Consider the following 18805-nt stretch of genomic DNA (forward strand, 5'->3'; position numbering starts at 1 on the left):
TAAATAACTAAACTAATACACAATTCAGGCTTAATTGACTCGGTGCGTGATAGAAGCGAGAACGTAACAACTTGTCGTTAGTCGCCAAGCTCATGATGCATAGCCAAATATGTATAGTGTGGTGTGGTGTATTTTATTATGGCAAAGCACACTAGGGCTATCTGCCTAAGGGGAGGGATGCCTTCGTGGAGGACTTTCTAAGGGAAACTGGCTCGTATACACGTTACACATGGGGAAAACCACAAAAACGCCCATGCAGCCAGCCCGTTCGCGGGATTCGAACCTCGGACCGAAATACCAGTGTTCAGCGACTTTACCGCTCGGCCGCTGGTGGGCCCTAAATATGTATAGTGAAGGACAGCTAAATTTGATGATGATAGCCGCTAATTTTAAAGGTTTTCGGATATTGCAAAACAAAGGTGAAATTTTCCAATAATTGGATTTTGTAAAGAAATTCGGAGAAGCTGTACTAAATAAAAATGATATAAAATAAGTTTTTCATTGTGATGACAATGCTTCTCAATCATCAATCAATTAATAAATAGCGAAACCTGTAGTATGGTTCTAGATCCAGAAAATATCGCTACCAATAATGAAGAATGCGACAGAGAAGTTACCGAAAACGAGAAAATTTCGATTGACAAGTTAGTCGGAATTCTCGAAACAGCAGTTACAGGACTTCAACAATGTAACTAAACAAGAGATTGTCCGTCTACAGAAAAAAGTCATTGCATATTACAGGAAATGTTCTGAAATTATTTTTAAAATGCAAAGCTATGTTTTCTCTAAAATTGTGTGATTTAAAAAGAGCTTAAAAAGACAAAATTATAAGTTTGTTCATCTTTTATTTACACATGCTTAATGTTCAACATCCTACAATGGAACTTCACATCCATAATATATCATATGTTAGCTTAATGGAAATGAGGTTTTTCTGAAGTAAAAACACATAATTTCATGATTTGTTTATTTGCAAAATGCTGAATGAACAACTGATTTCAAATAACATTTCACAATTTCTGAATATGCCTCCTCCCAAAATGATTTGGAAGCATCTATACATCTAAATCAGTATAACAATGAGATTTTTTGGGATTAACTACACCCTACAAATGTAGATTTTGCATTTCTAATCATTGAATAGTATCTAACCTCATATAACAATTCTATTATACTTGAAGGACACAGTTCAACACTTGCAGACAAAAATTAATTTAAGATATGAAATATACATTTTTGGAAAACAGTTGAGAAAATTTACAGTTTGTAATAAAAGCATCAATTTTAGAATTCTGACAAAATTTAGAAGATTAGTACAAACAGTATGAACACTAATGATACACAGTTAGAAATAATAATAAAGCAGGGTTAGAATTTTCAGTTTATTTCCATACATACTTGCATATCACTAAATACATATTACAAACACATGGAATGTATACATACTTAAGAAATAACATTCTAACAAAGCTTGTACTTGAACATTTATAATTTTAATATAACTTTTACACTGTGATTAAAAAATTACACATGCAGAACTTATAATGAAATGCACACAAAATTAAATAGACTACTGAAATTTGCACAAGTGCACTTTGGAGCAAATAAATATCTTATATGTACATTATAAATCTATAACAACCCTTTGAAATATTTAACAAAAGCTGCATAACAAATGTCTTTGGCAATGATAGCCTGTGATGAGGAAAATGAATTAAGCTCTTTAAAGAGTGACATCACTACAGTCACTTTGTTGTTAGCTTATTCAAATTTTTCATCACATTCTGAAGAAATTAATATTCTGAATACAAAAGTCAAACAAATATTACCTGGCCTGACAAATATCTACAATTATAAGAATATGATACAGCAGTTCATTTTCTCTAAAGTAAATTTTTCCAAATAAAATTTGTTAGTTAAAATCCAAATTCCAGACCTGTACTACTAAACAAAATTTAATTAATCTTTAATTTGTTGGTACTTTAAGACACACTATAAAAATAATTTTAAAGTATGCAGATCTAGAAAATATTTTTTTAAGTACTTGAAAAAAAAAAAAAAAAAAAAAAAAAAAAAACAATATTAACAAAGGAGAAATTGAAAATGATATGCAATTCTTTCCTCAAACTAAAATGAGCACTTCAGAAAAAAATCCATTCACAGCTTCTATTACATGCATATAACTTAATGAGACAATCACTTAAAACATTTAGAATGTGCAAGGACACTCTTTATCATAAATTTTAAGCCACATTACAACATCACATTTAACATATTGGGGTAGAAATAAATTTGAGGTAACTTTTACAAGGGCAGACAAAGAGAAAATCAGACAACATGAAAGGCTATGAATGTTTTATAATTAAGCAGGGATATCTACCTCAGACATTTAGGGATGAAAGTGACATTTACAAGTGATTAAAAATATAACCATGTTTAAAACTATAAAATGAAAAAACAAAATGAAATTCATTTTTAAAAGAAACTGTGCTAATAAAAACGGGTCAGAAATATATATATATCAGCTTAAATTCTTTATACTCTACTTCTTTCCCCCCCCCAAAAAATGTTACGATTAAAAGATCTTAATGTACCTTAAAACTGTAGAATTAAGAGATATGATATCCATGCTTAATTTATTTTTAATCAGAGGTGATAAAAGGGGAATAACAGAAACAAAGCATACAACTCTCAGTTGAAACTCATGTGCAGTCAATATAAATAACCACTGTTTGGCTAAAGAATCTGCCCATGTACACTTTAGTCTCACAGTTTAAAGCTTAGTGGTAAGTATAAGGGCAACAATCAGCCCATACAATCCAAGTACTTCAGCAAAGATGAGGATAAGGATCATGCCAACAAACAGTCTTGGCTGCTGTGCTGTTCCTCTTACACCAGCATCTCCTACTACCCCTATGGCAAAACCTGCCGCCAAACCACTCAAACCTACACTGAGACCAGCTCCAAAATGTAAGAATCCCCTAAAATAAAATTTCATATATTAGAAAAGATTCTTTTTTATTGTATTTAAGATCTGCTGACTCTTAAGGGCCATTCAGAATGGGGCTTATCTAGTTAACAGAGTCAGTTCCATGTGTCGACTAGCTCCGCTATGCATTCAGATTTTTTAACTCTCTGCACTATGGGGAAAAACTGGTTTTGGCGAATGGTCGGCATCTCATCTCAAAACCGGCAACAAGTCAGTTGTCTCCGCTAGCTCAGATAAACCCCAGTCTGAACAGGCACATCAGAATTGCATAAGTAAAAAGTAATAAAGAAAGTTGTACTCAAAAATTTAATGTATACAGCAGGGATGGCCAAACTTCATGTCAGTAAGAACTGCATGTTGGAGTTCAGCCGCGAGACCATATTTACCTCAATTTAAAAGTAGTGAAACAGAATTAAAAAATTAACTTTTTTCTTTTGGGCATTGAGTAGTTTTAGTTTACCATATTTCATACATACATTTTATTTGCATAAAAGACGCACCACTCACCTGCAAGAGCCGCATGCTTCTCGCAAGCTGCATTATGGCTGATCCTAGTATACAGCAAGCCACAGTAATCAAGAGAAATGGTAGTTTTGATCAAAATACACTAGGACCAAATTTTGAATTTTACATTTGTTACTGTACCACAATTATTTGCAATTCAATATTTTTTCAAAAAGTATTTAGACCTCTGGAAAAAGGTTTTACTTAACTTTTTACAATATTAAACATTTTACACAAAATACTTAAAAAACAAATTCAATTTTAACTACATTACTCAGGATATCAATACTAGAACTTTCAAAATCATAATTTCAAAAATAATGCATGAAAAAACTTTAAATATTTTACTGAAATTTAGAGCGCTACATTAAAAGTGAGGAATCCCCTCCCATGCAAGTTATAAGGTCACTGGTGTCCTAACCATAACATAAAATAAAAGTCTCATGGAAAAAACTTCAGCGCACAATGTGTTAATAAAGTGAACTACATACAAGATCTGAATGCTTTTATAATAAAATTAACTACATAAAACATTTGAATGTTTCCTCTATTCCTTATTTAATGGACTTTAAATTGGCATTTTATATAAAATACAGATGTACAAAAACATGCAAACTTACTTATACAATTTATATCCATCAGTTGACGAACTAATATTATTTGCTATTAAAACAGCAACGACTAATCCATAAATAGCAATTATACCAGCCATAACTACAGGAATAATTGACTTCATGATTAATTCTGGCCTCATTATGGACATAGCTGCAATTCCAGTTCCACTTTTAGCTGTCCCATAGGCTGCTCCAAGAGCTAGCAGAAAAGAAATAAGAGATATTAACTACAGTATACTTAACACACAGCATCAATTCCTCCCCCCCCCAACCTTTCAGTTCCGGGCAGCAATTTTCAATACCACCAGTGTAGTAGCCACAATTACAAAACATTTACCAAAAATTAAATTTCTCAAAAATGATGCTCAATGGGAACAAATCTAAAATTAAATCATGCCACAAGAATTTTTCATTTTGGACATGTCCCTACTGCCATAGCTGCTTCAAATATACTTAAAAGGTTATACATTTGTAGTTCCTTAAGAATTGGTCCACTTACTGCACCAGTTTATTTGTGCTAAAAATGTTTGTCAATGAAAATAAATATTAGACCGGCCATGACTGTATGCATCTTAGCATTCAATTCTAAATTATTACACACACACATATATATATAAAATTTAAAACCTTTTTTTATGTTCCTCCTCCTGACGAAATGACATTGAAGTTGACTGAATTCCTCTTCTATTGTGTTCTTTCTTCTTTAAATTTCATAGTTTCTTTTTTTTAATTTGGACTATTGTTTATTTGAGGAGTTTTGGTTTTAACATTTACTAAACTCTTTTTTGCATTTATAGGATTATTTGAAATTTATTACTTATGAATTTCAATTTTTGGTCTTTGTGAAAAATTGGTTCTAAATTTCTTACTTTACATATAATATTTTGTTACAAATTTTATATGTAGTTAGTAGAATCATAATTAAAATTGTTTTATTTCCCTGTGCAATGTAACAGGAGACATATTTTAAGAGAAAGCTACGACAGAAAAGTAAAAATACAGAAGCACATGCATTTAACACTTAATACATAGGTATTTCGTAATTCCAATTTAAATTGAAAAAATGTAATTGACTACTGTGTTCGCTGTACCAAAGAAGTTGATATCTTAAAGAAATTCGTAATGACAGCAGGGTTCAATTCTGATAGTTTAAAATTTTTACCCATGCTTGCTCGTCCCTCTGAAGTTATCCACATATGATGGGAAGACATCTTGGCAAGTGTATAAAGACACAATTTCCTAAAGTGGCAGATGCGAATTGATGGGATTCGCAAGCTAAGACCTGTCATCTCACCGCTTCTCTGAAAGCAGACACTGTGGATATTCTTCAAACTCTTCTAGAAAACCAGAGACTAGACTTCGAAGCTCTATCCGGTGTGTTGGAACTGCACTTTGGTGAGAAGTGTTTAAAAGATTATAGCAGGCTTCAATAAAAATCCCATCACCAGAAGCCCACGAAAACACTCCAGGAATTTGCCACGGATAATGAAATGCTGTCACATCTCGCTTTTTCGGAATGCCCGCCAAAAGCAAGAGAAATCCCATCCTTGCCAGAAGAATCCTTGCCATCACCAGAAGCCCACGAAAACACTCCAGGAATTTGCCACGGATAATGAAATGCTGTCACATCTCGCTTTTTCGGAATGCCCGCCAAAAGCAAGAGAAATCCCATCCTTGCAGTACTTCATCGACGTTATCTGGGATCCTGAAATACAGAGAGCTCTGCAAATGGCAGATGTCCAGGACTTAACTCTTTTGCATCGAAGTCGCCCCAAACACCCGAGCATTCAGACATCGGCTGGATGCCCGAAACACCTGAATAATTTCCTACCCAGTGCTTTCCCCCCCCCATCATGTTACTGCATTACTCATTGCTTTCAGGTGTTGTTAAATGACATGTCAATCCTTCTTTTGAAGCTACTAAAAGTAGTTCTTATCACCTTCTCTTTACTGTCAGTGTTTAGCTTTTGATGCCTGAAGTTGCAATCCCGTCCCAAGGGGGAACTTCACACAGTGTCAAAGCGTCGAAGAAAGAAGTTCTCGCTTTACTTAAGTAAGGCTATTGTTAGCGCTGTAGTATTCAACTTGTCATGGGGGAAGGAAAAGCACTCCAGGAGAAATTCTTAGATACGGGCGTTTTCGATGTTTGGGGAATTGAGATTTTGCCCTCTCTCGATGCGAAAGAGTTAAATGTGCTCTAGTGTACGCCATGAAATTCGAGGCAGCCCAAGTCCAACAGACAGTGGATCAAATGGCTGCTTGCCTAGATGATTTAACAAGTCAATGCTTTGAGATAGAATAGGAGTGAAAAGAAACCAACCCTAAAATGCCGGAGCTGCGGTGTTGAAGGCCACATATGGAGGAACTGCAGAACACTCCATGGCACAGAAAATATGACCATTCCCCAGCAACGCCGCAGGAAACAAATTAATGGCCATATTGCACAGAGGAATTAGAAGGATAATGAGAAGCTCCATTTCAAAGCGCTACAGATTTCTGCAATGAATGGCAGCAATAATGGATTCTTCATCATGGGTCATATGAATGGAGTTCTTTACAATATGATGATCAATACAGAAACAAATGTTACCATCATTCAGAAAGATTTAGCTCAACAGTTTAAAGAATTCATTTGGATGTCATCCTGTGTTACCCTCCAGACTGTGTCTGGTGATAAAATCCACATAGATAAATCAATATAGTTAATTGACATAGTTAAACGTAAACATCACATTTGGAAGTGCTGCCTACTATCAAACGGCATGTATGGCAGATATAACATATCCTTTTATACTCGGATTGGACTTTCTAAGAAAATACAATTTTTCCTTGGACTTTAAAAATAACGAACTGCATTCAGTATTCTGAGGACATGTTATGTCCTCACAATCATATCCATTATCAGAATCGGATGACTGAAAGATTTTCCAATGGCAGCTGATACTCCCAAGATACCAGATGTCTTCAAAGGAGTATATAGCAGCCCTACAGGAGGCCAATTCGGAATAATAAACACCTTGCACAGAGTTCGCGAGCACTTCTACTGGAGTAATGTAAAAGATGGCGTACAAAAGTGGTGCCGATATTACGATGCCTGTGCAGGTCGGAAAGGACCGAAGAAATGCAGCCGAGGCAAGATGCAACATTACAATGCGGGAGCACCTTTTAAATGTATCACCTTTGACATCCTGGGATCTCTGCAAATATATCCTTGTTGTCATAGATCACTTCACCAAGTGGTCTGAAGCGAATTCTATTCAGGATCAAGAGGCTGTTACAGTAGCAGAGGTAATGATACAGCATTGGATTTCCAGGTTCGGAGTGCCTCTTCAGTTACATTCCAATCAAGAAAGAAATTTTACCTTGGCTGTAATTAAAGAACTCTGCAAACTACTTGGCATTGACAAAACTAAACAGCACAGCATGGTAGAGAGGTTTAATTGAACCATCCTTAATAACCTTGCATTAGTGGTTACCAGAAACCAACAGGACTGGGACAAGAAGTTAGCACTGTTTTTACTGGCTTCCTGCAGTGCTGTCACTACCGACTATTCCCCATCTCAAACGCTCTTCGGTCGTGATGCTCGTCTGCCTTGTGATCTCTTGTTTGGCCGCTCTCCACATGCACCTTCATCGCCTGAGGAATACAAGCAAGATTTCTAGGCCCAGTTTGAGGTGGTGGATAATTTTACACGAGAGGGAGTTAACTTGGCGACGGAGAAGATGAAGTCAAGATACGACACAAACATCACACCGGACAACGATTCGACGAACAAGACAAGGTGTGATCTTGGAATCTGATTCGATGGAAAGGACTCTGTCCTAAACTACAGTCACCTTGGGACGGTCCTTACACAGTCATAAGCAGGCTGAATGACGTAGTAGTTCGGAACCGTAAGTCATCGAATTCTAAGCCCAAAGTCGCTCATTACAACATGCTAACTCCTTACTATGGCCATAGTACATAGTTTATCTAATGTAAATAGTATAGCATGGTCCTTTTTTCTTTCTAAATTTGTAAATTTTTGCACTCATTTATTGATTTGTATTTGTTTTATTTTAAGTTACTTACTGAAGTAATTGTTTATGTTGTTTGTTATTATACTATAATGTTTATTATTGCAGTGATGCTTTAGTTGTAAGTATGCCTTCTTGTCCGGGATTGTACTACCCGGGATGGGCAGTCCTTGGGAAGGAGGTAGTGTTACAAATTTTGTATTTAGTTAGATATTTTTAGTAGAATTATAATTAAAATTGTTTTATATTCCCATACAATGCAGCACAAGACTTATTTTAAGAGAAAGCTACGCCGGAAAAGTAAAAATACAAAAGCATGTGCATTTAACATTTAATAAATAGATATCTCGTAATTTATATTTAAATGGACTACTGTGTTAACTGTAGCCGTAATTCCATCCTCTTGTTGGTTTCCAGAAATCTCGAGAAGCAACGAAATTACTAGAACTCTCTTGCGACCGATTGAAAGCTTTAAAAAGCCGGAGACAGACATTTCAACTCAGTTGTTTAGTTAGCTGCTGTTATTTTTGATTGGATTAGCTTTCTCTGCACTGTGGATTGCTTTCTATTTAATGTTTTAGTAGTTTGAAGGATAACTACTGATTATTAATGTGTGATATTGTAAACATTTGTACAAATATCTCTGAGGAAAATTCCAGCGTTCTGTTATATTTCTTTTGATAAGAATAAATTTTATTAACTTTTTATCGGACTTGTGCATTCAATCTATTACGAACCCTTATGCATGCAACGATATATATATATCTATATATATATAATTTCCAAGTTTGTTTTATTTCGGGTATGTATTCATATTAATTATTATAAAATATTCTAGTAAGTATACTGCATCTTCAGCATTATAAAATATTGTAGTAAGTATACTCTGAGTACAATAAAATAGTTTAGTAAAGCTGAATATTATTTGCACAGATTTTGCCAAATGATAGTTGTCAACAGGTTTTAAATTAAAAATTTAGTTTGATATCTAACAGAAAACTATGAAAATAACTAAATAAAAATAAATATTTTTGCTTCAACAAAATTGTTAAGCACATGATACCAAGATCTGTCTTGCAGAATGTAGATGTTATTCCTAGCATTTTTTTGTTTTTTGTGGGTATGTGTTTTCCAAGATTATAATTTATTAAATCAGATAGAGAAATGAAATTTTTGAGAAAGTTTTTTGATTACTAGACATTGCAGTCAAGATAATTAAGTAGGTATATTAAAACAGTATCCAAGACAAAAAAAAAAAAAAAAAAAAAAAACATGTTATGCGAGGGAAAACAGTTTTAATGCATTTAACTGAAATTTTGAAATGGGACTTCAAACAATTTTATTGTAATGCTGAAACTGAGTAAAATTTTACTTAAAAATATTTTCCTCTTTACATTTTAACACAATGCAAACTCAAAAGTATATGTAGAATATCCTCATTTTATGTGCACTTAATTAAGAGAAAAGAGCATTATCAAATAAGACTAAAATAGTATGATAGAAATCATCGCTGAAGATACAAATAAAGTTTATTTCTTCTGCGAGGTCTAATTATTCTCGTATAAGGGACAGCAGAGACATTAGTAGAGCAGAAATAAAAGCTCTTTTGGGCTTACTTAGCTGGTATTATCATGGTAACAGAGTTAATCTTGAGGAACTGTGGAGAATGGATGATTTTAAAGTAGTAATGAACTTGAAGAGATTTTTGTTTTTACTAAGAGCTTTACGGCTTGATGACAAACACAAGAGCAGAATGAAAAGGAGTCTACCGCTTGGCTAAAATAAGAAACATTTTTTAAAAAGTTTGTCTCTAATTGTCAGAAGTGCTATTCACTTGGAGAGAACGTCACAATCGATGACAAATTAGAAGGATTTCGAGGAAGATGTGGTTTCATTCAATACACTCCCAAAAAACGAACAAATATGGCATAAAAATTTATGCCATGGTAGACACCCGTATGTTTTACACAAACAATATGGAAATTTATACTGAAGCACAGCCAGATGGTAATTTTTATGTAAGCAAAAAACCTCAAGATGTTATAAAATGTTGACGGAACCTATTCATAACACTGAAAGAAATGTAACCACAGACAACTGGTTTTCAAGTTTTGAGTTAGTACGAGATCTAGATGAAAAAATTGTCATTTGTAGGTACTTTGAAAAAAATAAACATCAAATTCCGGATCAGTTCAAGCTGACGAGAAAACTCGGAAACCCAAAATTAGTCTTTTTGGATTTAGAAAAAATATGACACTTCTCTCCTATACACCAAAACGTCATATTGATTTCAAGTCTTCATAATGATATAGCAATAGATGAAGATACCCAAGACCAAAAAACAAAGCCTGAGATTATCACATTACATTTTACAATCGTACCAAAGGAGGTGTAGATACAGTGGACAAACTCTGTGCTTCCTACTATGTTGCCAGGAATACCAGGCATTGACATCTTGTAGTTTTCTTTTCTATGCTGAATATAGCAGCAATCAACAGCTACATAATTCATTCAACTAATGATAATGAAAAATTACTTAGAAGGCAATATCTGAGAAAGCTAGCAAATGCTCTTGTGAAGGAAAATGTTGAAAGAAGCCCTACCTCTCTTCAAAGTAAGCTGAAATTAAAATTGTTGAAACGAAAAGCAGAATTAGGTGTTGTTGAAGAAATGACTTCAGGGAAAAGAAGATGCAAACTCTGCCAAAATGACAAGCGCACTAGAATTACGGGGTTCAGCTGCGAGATTTGTTTAAAATTCATTTGTATAGAGCACTGTAAACATATTTGTTCAGACTGCAACGATGCAATGAAGTAATGTGATTATGAAATTGATTTTTTTTTACGTAATATTTAATGTTTTTCCACTTACTGATTAAAAATATAAAAGTTCAGTTGAAATATCGGCAGTTTAATTTGGTTTTACTTTCAAGTTAGTTTGGTAAGGCTTTAGTTCTTTTTATATTGTTTTTGTGTTTTATACTTATTTTCCTTAATTTAAAGTTAATATTGTTTAACTCAATTGTACTTATAAACATTTAACTATTTACAAAATAATTGTAATATTTTTGCTCTCGAAAATTTATTTTTTATAATAGCGCATCTAGGAAATACGCACGACCTTTCTTGTTGGTGCAGAAGGTGCACCCTCTGGAAGGTTAATAATAGCTACTAAGTAAACCTTCATTTACACACCAGTCAAGTAATGCTCTTTTCCCCTTTCCAAATCGTACAGAAACTTCAAATTAATCTTACCACATTTAGCCATCTTACTGTCTAAACCAGAAAACGAGCAATGTACTTTCTAACCAACACACACGACAAGCCCTTACAAATGCACCGCAATCATGCAATTGATTACGCCATAATAGTGTTTCCATGACATTCAACTACTCAGGCTTGGCGATAAATGAAACAACTTCGCAATAATATAACGGGTACCCTTCTCTCTACTCTAATCTTACATATTTCACAAATACACTCATAAAAAGTTTTCCTTTGAAGTCTCTTAAAAGCAGTGCAACCATGCACACCTAAGATTTAGCTATAGCCATTATATATGCAGATGATAAATGAAAAGATGTCAGATTATAAAGTTACATTTTTGGTATTAAAAAACAAACTGTTTTTATACTTGTTATTGTAACTGTAATTTACAAAAAGCTTACTGATAAGACAGAAAAGTCAAGAGGAGGGAAAAAAGCAGGTTGCAGGAGGTATAGACAAACTTTATGGGAAATTATATTCAAAATTTTAAGTACAGTCCACGGAAGAAAAAATTACATTGATTCATGAAAAACTGGAAAGAAAATCAGCACGAAGGTTAATTTAGTTAATAATAATAACCCAAGCAAATTAAACTGATGAAGAAAAGTAAAGTTGGAAAAAATAAAGAAAAATAATTGTTAAAATCTGTCAATGCTTACTGCCAAAAGAATGGTCAGTAACTCTAACACAAAGGAAGTGCAAAAAAGTAACAGAAATGTATCACCATGGAAGAAACACGAAAGATGATAGCACTGAAACCCCACCCACTCTACCTTCAGGTCAGAATTAAATATAACTATACAGTTTGGGTACTGATAAAATGAAAGCCATCAAAAGTTAATATAATCAGGTAAAATCCTAGTATACGGTGCAGCCTTGGCGCGATTTTGAAATTTATCGCCAACACCAAAAATGACCCAAACAACATCTATGTACTATACACTATATACATACCCAAACAACGTCTATGTATATATTATACACTATATACTAAGTATATACTATGTATAACTATATATATTCTTTGAATGATTGCTCATCATAAAGTCGCCAAAACTAGCCAAATACCATGTGCACCGGATACTAGGATTAACCCTATAATCAAGATCTACGTTTAAAATTCTGATCACAAAAAATTACTTGACACTTGGTGATAGTGGGAACTGAATTCCTTAATAACAGCAGCTTGGTTATCTGAAAGATACTTTTTTACATTTGCATCACAAATGAGTGATCAATCAGAAATTCACAGCTGTGAAAAAAAATTACCAGCCAAATTACCAGCATTTAATGGTTTTACTCTTGGCCACTGGTGGTGCATGCATGCAAGGCAGAAAGCTAAACTATGAATACTAATGGCACTAGCCCTCCCCTCAGGGGCATATTTATAGCAGATTTGCTCAAATTTAGAACATCAAAATTATACTTTACCTTTTTTTTTAAATAATAATAAAGCAATATGCATTGATGTCCAAAATACCGAAAGAGAACGAGTGATAATCTATTTTGCAGAAAGCATCAGGATTTTTAACCATTTTTCCAAGCAACTACAAAAGCAATGAAAATTTTTTTTTTTATTTAAAGCAAAGTAAACAATTCTTGAATTTTGCTTAAGAAATGACAAGCTTCCAGAGTTCATAAAGGAAGCAAAATACAGATGAAGTTAGATTAAGACTTGTTACAATCGAAATCTTAAAAATATCGAAAATGCAAAGCTATAAGATTAATAATTTGTTTCTAGTTCGCCTTAAAATCACCTCAGTTTTTTTGCCAATAATAGCAGTCCTAGTCTGCTTTTACCAAACAAGTGATAAATTGGTGGCAGTACAGATAGATGCTACAATATGTGTAAGACAATACACTATTCTATGAAGCTTTTTTCCTGACCACACCCCATTCAAAAGTGACATTATTTACTGGTTTTTGATTGGCCAATTTGCTTCCCCATAACATTTCTTGGCTTAAGAAGCATAGAGTTGCATGGTCATGGTCTTATAACTAAAAGTCTAATTTAATTCTGTTCTGTTTCTTAAGAAATTTATTTACAGTTATATTGCATGTGGCAGCAAGTATGAATACACCTCTAAGACCAGCTTGCTTGGTTACCATAAATCAATTTAGGATACAATCATGAACATTCTATTCCTTCAATCACTACTACTTTTAATATATATTACATTTAAATAATTTTGTAATGTTAACAATTAACCTTGAAAATATAAAAAAAAGGGGAGATTCCAGTAGGTTCTCATGCTGTGCGACAACTTCATTTCAGGGTGCTCCAAATTGACTTAAATTCACTTTATAATCAACGATTCAGGTTAGTAAAACTATTGGTAATGATTCTGACAGACAATACATCAGTTAAGTATTTTAAATTTTATATTCATTAAATCTTTTGTTTTTTGCACTTTTCTTACTTTCATACTGAAAAAATCAGCAGGGAAAAATTAATAACATACATATTATATGAACGTACCATATAATGACCTAAAACAAAATTAAATACAAATATTAACTGAATCTTCATAAGAAATTCTACAAATGAATGCAGCAGATTAAGACATTACAAATCAAATAATATTTAGTAAGATAAATTGCCTTAGAAAATTATTATAGGTGGGGAAATGAAATATGGTGTGTATTTAATTAATTATGGCAAAGCACACTAGGGCTATCTGCCCAAGGGAAGGGATGCCTTCGTGGAGGACGTTTTAAGGAAAACTGGCTCATATACACGTTACACATGGGGAAAACCACGGAAATGAAATATGCACAATTAAATTTCAATTAATTCAATAAATTTCACTTATTGGGAAAACATTTTCCTCAAAAAGTGCTAAAAATTAAGAACCAGAGGATTCTGTATGCTACTGTGAGATGTGATGAAAAATTGGAAATGTCAAGGAAATCTTTACTTTTTTCATCGAGTATCGTTAAAATGTTTATCATTAACATGATTAGTGTGATTGGCACTTAGCTCATAAGGTCGGACATTAGTCTATTTAAATAGCTTTTTTATTACTCTTATTTTATTCTGGGGAATTATCTATAAATTTTCAGGAATGGTAACATACAAAAACAAGCTGCAGTAAAAATAAAGATAGAAAATGCAATATAAATGAAAAATTTCAGGAATAACTCACGAAAAGTAGTTGGACTAAAGATTAAAGTATTTCAAGATCGCTTGTCAAGGAAAATACCTTCATGGAAAACATTTAAACAAAAATGTGTCTATATACTTAAATATTCATACCAGAAAACCACACAAGTATACTTTCAATCTACCAGAAACCAATTTTATAGCTCTTGGCTTTTGCTAATTGTTCATATTTTTGTATTGGGGTGACCAGGGGGTTGGGATTTTGTGCAAGAAAAGAACAGCTTCGTACCAATCCACAATTTATTAAATCACTTCTTGGCCCCCTATATATATATATATTTGTTTTACACTCAATATCGTAAAAATTAGGCTTTGTGTGTGTTGCGACTGTCGATTTGACCATTCCGTAATGCTGAAGTGCATATTTTGATTTTGTATACTTTTGTGGAGGCTAGGTGGCTAGCACATCGCGCAGCAGCACCACAGGCCCATGGTTCAATTCCCGGGCTGGGCAAGGTCAACTCAGCCTTCCATCACTTGGTTCGATAAAGTGAGTAACAAGTTCGCTTGGGGACTAAACACTGGGGCTCCTGCGATTAAGCTGACCACTTGTTCAAGGGATATGCTTACGAATCCCGAGGCCAACGGTCAAGAAAGCAGATTTCGACCACTGCAGGCCTCGGCCCATTAAGGCTGTTATGCCACTGAGTTTAGTTTTTTAGAGTTTATACTTTTTTGGCAACCCTGTTGCACTCTGTTCTTAGAGAATTGTTTGATGAACTGATGGAGTAGGTAATAATGATTTTGAACTCTCGTTTTGAGAGTAATTTAGAATAGCTAACATGTTGTAAATAAATTTTGTATATAGTTTTAATTTGTGTGTGATTTATTCACATATTGAAGTGACTTTATTGAACCGTATTTTTCGTGATAAAAATTATCAGACTAACCTGTTTGGAAGTGCAAATGGTGTTACAGCGTGGCACATAATTTAAGCTTACATTAGATTCACTCCAAACTTTTAATTCATCAAAAACCTGAACTGGTTTTGGCCATTTAATGCTATGTTCTTAAAATGCTTCTGATGATTTATTACATAACTTGCCTTTTTATGGAATTTTTAAATCTCAACATGTGAAAATATGTAATGGGCACTTTAGTTCAGATTTTAAATAAATATACCAATATAGAAAAAAGTATGACAGCTAACAGTGGTCACATCCTTTTCCAAACTTCACCTTTCTTCTTCAAACTTGAATCTATTGCTCATTTTGTTTTAAGTTGATGCTATTACAACAGATAACACTACTTGCATACTAATGTGCTAACTTCAATCAGTTATATTACTGCATGAAAAGTAACTAGCAGATGAAGATTTTTCTCGGAAGAAAGGAATAATTTTACCATTTCTACATTATTAATCCCTAACTGCTTACTCCCTTAATCATAGCAGGTTACGAGTATTGTTTTCCATTTTTCACACCCCCAGTATACAGAACTGAGGGATAAAAAATTAATTTGAGTTGTATACAACTGCTGGCAAAACTTCTCAACTTTTTAGACAATAACACTACCTTAAATTTGATTTTAACTGCATATTTTATTTAATAACTCAATAACTTGTATAATGAAAAAGTAGGTATGAAATTAAGCCATCCCTAAAGGTTAAACTACCAGAGTTTTTTTAAAAGATATGCAAAATAGTCACTTCATATAAAGGATATCCAAGTACATTCAAATGAAGATATAACATTTTAAAACCGGCTTTCGTATGCAGGTTATCTAAACTAATATATAAAAAAGTGTTTTGAAGATTTAAAGTATAGCTCTGCTAATGTTAAAAACCAACCTAAGAAACCAGCACTAGCCCTGTAATAACAGAATTTTCAGAAATTAAAACTGTATCATTTAAACAATTTTATTACTAATAGTTAAAATTATTTATAATTTATTCAGTTTAGAAATCCGTACCATTAATTTCCACGGCATACAACAGGCAACCATAAGCATTACGCCCGACCATATTTAAAGACCGACGAATCAATTTACGAGCAAAGAGCAGCAATTATAAAAATTACAGAAAATAAATACCGTGCATAAAAACAGTAAGACTAAGAATTCAACTGTTTACTGCTCTGCATTTGCTTTCATCCCGCCTCCAAAATCTATAATATACATGCAATATTTGAACCTGATCTGCGAAATAATGTAAAATTTATCCACTCGGAGTACTTACCGCTAAAGATCATCGCTGCAGCGGCTCCCATCGTTCCAAAAAATGGACCGTAAATCGGTGCATCGTCAGCCATTTTTTAAAATTTTTTGAATGAATTATCCGATTAAGAATATAATTTGAAATGATTCGAGATCAGTGTACTTCCACGAAGTTAACCCCAAGATATCTCACCAGTACCGAAGTCAAAATGGCTGGCAAAGAAACACCCGTCATATGATGGATATAGCAAATGGGGGCGGATGTATGAGGTCCTCTGGCGGAATGAAACTGCGGCTATTCCAGATTAAAATAGTAATAAATTCAGGGGCAGGGATAAATTCAGAACATGCAATTCTTATTAATACCTGACTTCTTAAAAATGATTAGTATAGGAAAGCTCATACATTTTCTTAATGTATGACTTCATCTGAATTACAGAAAATTGTTTCAGATTAATAATTTTTCAACTTTTAAACAGGACACCGTAAACTTTCATTGGTACCTCTTATCTACACTATCTGCAAAATTTTAAATTATGCTAGTGTAGAGAGCTAATATGAAAATAAAGTCAAATTTAACACTGTAATATATATAACAGCTCTTACGTGTGTATATGTAACGAAAAAAATTGCAATTAAAAGAAATTCTAAAACTAACCCAGTTATCAGCTTAATACTGCAACAACTGATAGTAAAATTTTAAAAAAATAGAAAACACATTTAAACCGTTATATATTGAGACTGAATCAAGCAATTATAAAAAATAAAAATTAACTGTATATGTAGAATGTCTACTATTTATGCACTTCTTCGATATTGATCTCAGTGCTATTTTAGTTTTTTTATTCACATGATTTTTTGCTTACGCAACTGCTTGACTCATGTTGAATATGTAATGGATTTAATATTTCTTTATTTTGCAATGTATATATGTGTGTGCGTGCACGTGTGTGTATCTTACACAGATACATAAAGCATTTGCCCTAAATCCTGCAAAAAGTCTCCGCTTGATATTTACTCTGCAAACTAAAGGGTATTTGGAAACTATAACTTCGTAATCTTTGTATAGGAGAAGTACAGAAGTCCTTATACTCCGTGGTTTAACCTTTACGGGCATCAAAGTAGGGTTTTGTTACAGTTTAGGTCTAAAAGGCCAGAGCCTGGGAAGCTAGATTTTAAAGGGTACGTAGATCATTGTACATAAAATGAAGCATAAACCTGTTTGTATCGAATACGAATAAATACGAGGATTAAGACACAATAACACGCCGAATAAATACTAATTCAGAAGTCAAACAACAAAAATCAGAGTTATACCTACAAAATTTTCACAGGACTAGTTTCGATGGTTTTACCGAACCATCATCTTCAGCTGCAAAACCGCAAATGAACAAGATAGGAAATAATGATTAGATAAGATAAGAAAGCCTGGACAAGAATAAGCAAGTGGCGCCATCTGTTGGCGAAACCAGAACTAAAACATAATTTCTCTAAAAGCCGAAGGCAAATTTGGATTGGAATTAGGATCGTTAACTAGAACAGAAAGATTTTTATGAATGTGAAATGCCTCTAGAAAATCCAGTTCTCCAATGGAAGATGTTTTTTGAATAATTTTGGCAGCAGAAAAATTGAAAGTGTGATTTTCGGACCAGCAATGTTGAGCAACAGAAGACTTCTGTGTTTCCTTTTTTCTAACATATGCCTCATGTTCTTTGACGCGAAATTTTAAGGCTCTCTTAGTTTGGCCAATGTAAATTAAACCGCACTGGCAAGGAATCCTATAAATACCCCAGGAATTCATATCCGGAATGGGGTCCTTGAGTATAGAAGTTGGAATTTTATTGATGGGAGAGTAAACAACCCGAAAGTTAAATTTCTGCAAAATATGTGCAACTTTATAGCTAATTGATGGAAAGAAGGGAATGACAACAGAATTTTTCCTAAAATAAGAGTGGGGCTTTTAGTGTGTTGAGATGAGAATTTTTTAACTGCTTGATTAATAATGTTGGGTGAAAAGCCCCTGCCAATAGCTATTGCTTTTAAATAATTTAGTTCTTCATCAAGGGCTAGTTTGGAGGAGCAAACTTGAAGAGCACGG

General features: G+C 33.5%; 1 protein-coding gene across 1 annotated transcript; it reads right to left on the reverse strand.

The window, feature by feature from the left end:
• Positions 1-825: 825 nt before the first annotated feature.
• LOC118193832 (V-type proton ATPase 16 kDa proteolipid subunit c-like) lies at positions 826-16958 on the reverse strand. Its single transcript, XM_035364980.2, has 3 exons — positions 16730-16958; positions 4114-4306; positions 826-2981 (listed from the first exon to the last, which is right to left on the reverse strand). Exons 1-3 carry the CDS (start codon positions 16800-16802, stop codon positions 2774-2776), a joined length of 474 nt encoding a protein of 157 aa, XP_035220871.1. The 5' UTR covers positions 16803-16958; the 3' UTR covers positions 826-2773.
• Between the last annotated feature and the right edge of the window lie 1847 nt (positions 16959-18805).

The sequence above is a fragment of the Stegodyphus dumicola genome, chromosome X1 (assembly GCF_044657685.1).
Source record: "Stegodyphus dumicola isolate Sdum_Otavi_A_Nest chromosome X1, ASM4465768v1".
Lineage (NCBI taxonomy): Eukaryota > Metazoa > Arthropoda > Arachnida > Araneae > Eresidae > Stegodyphus > Stegodyphus dumicola.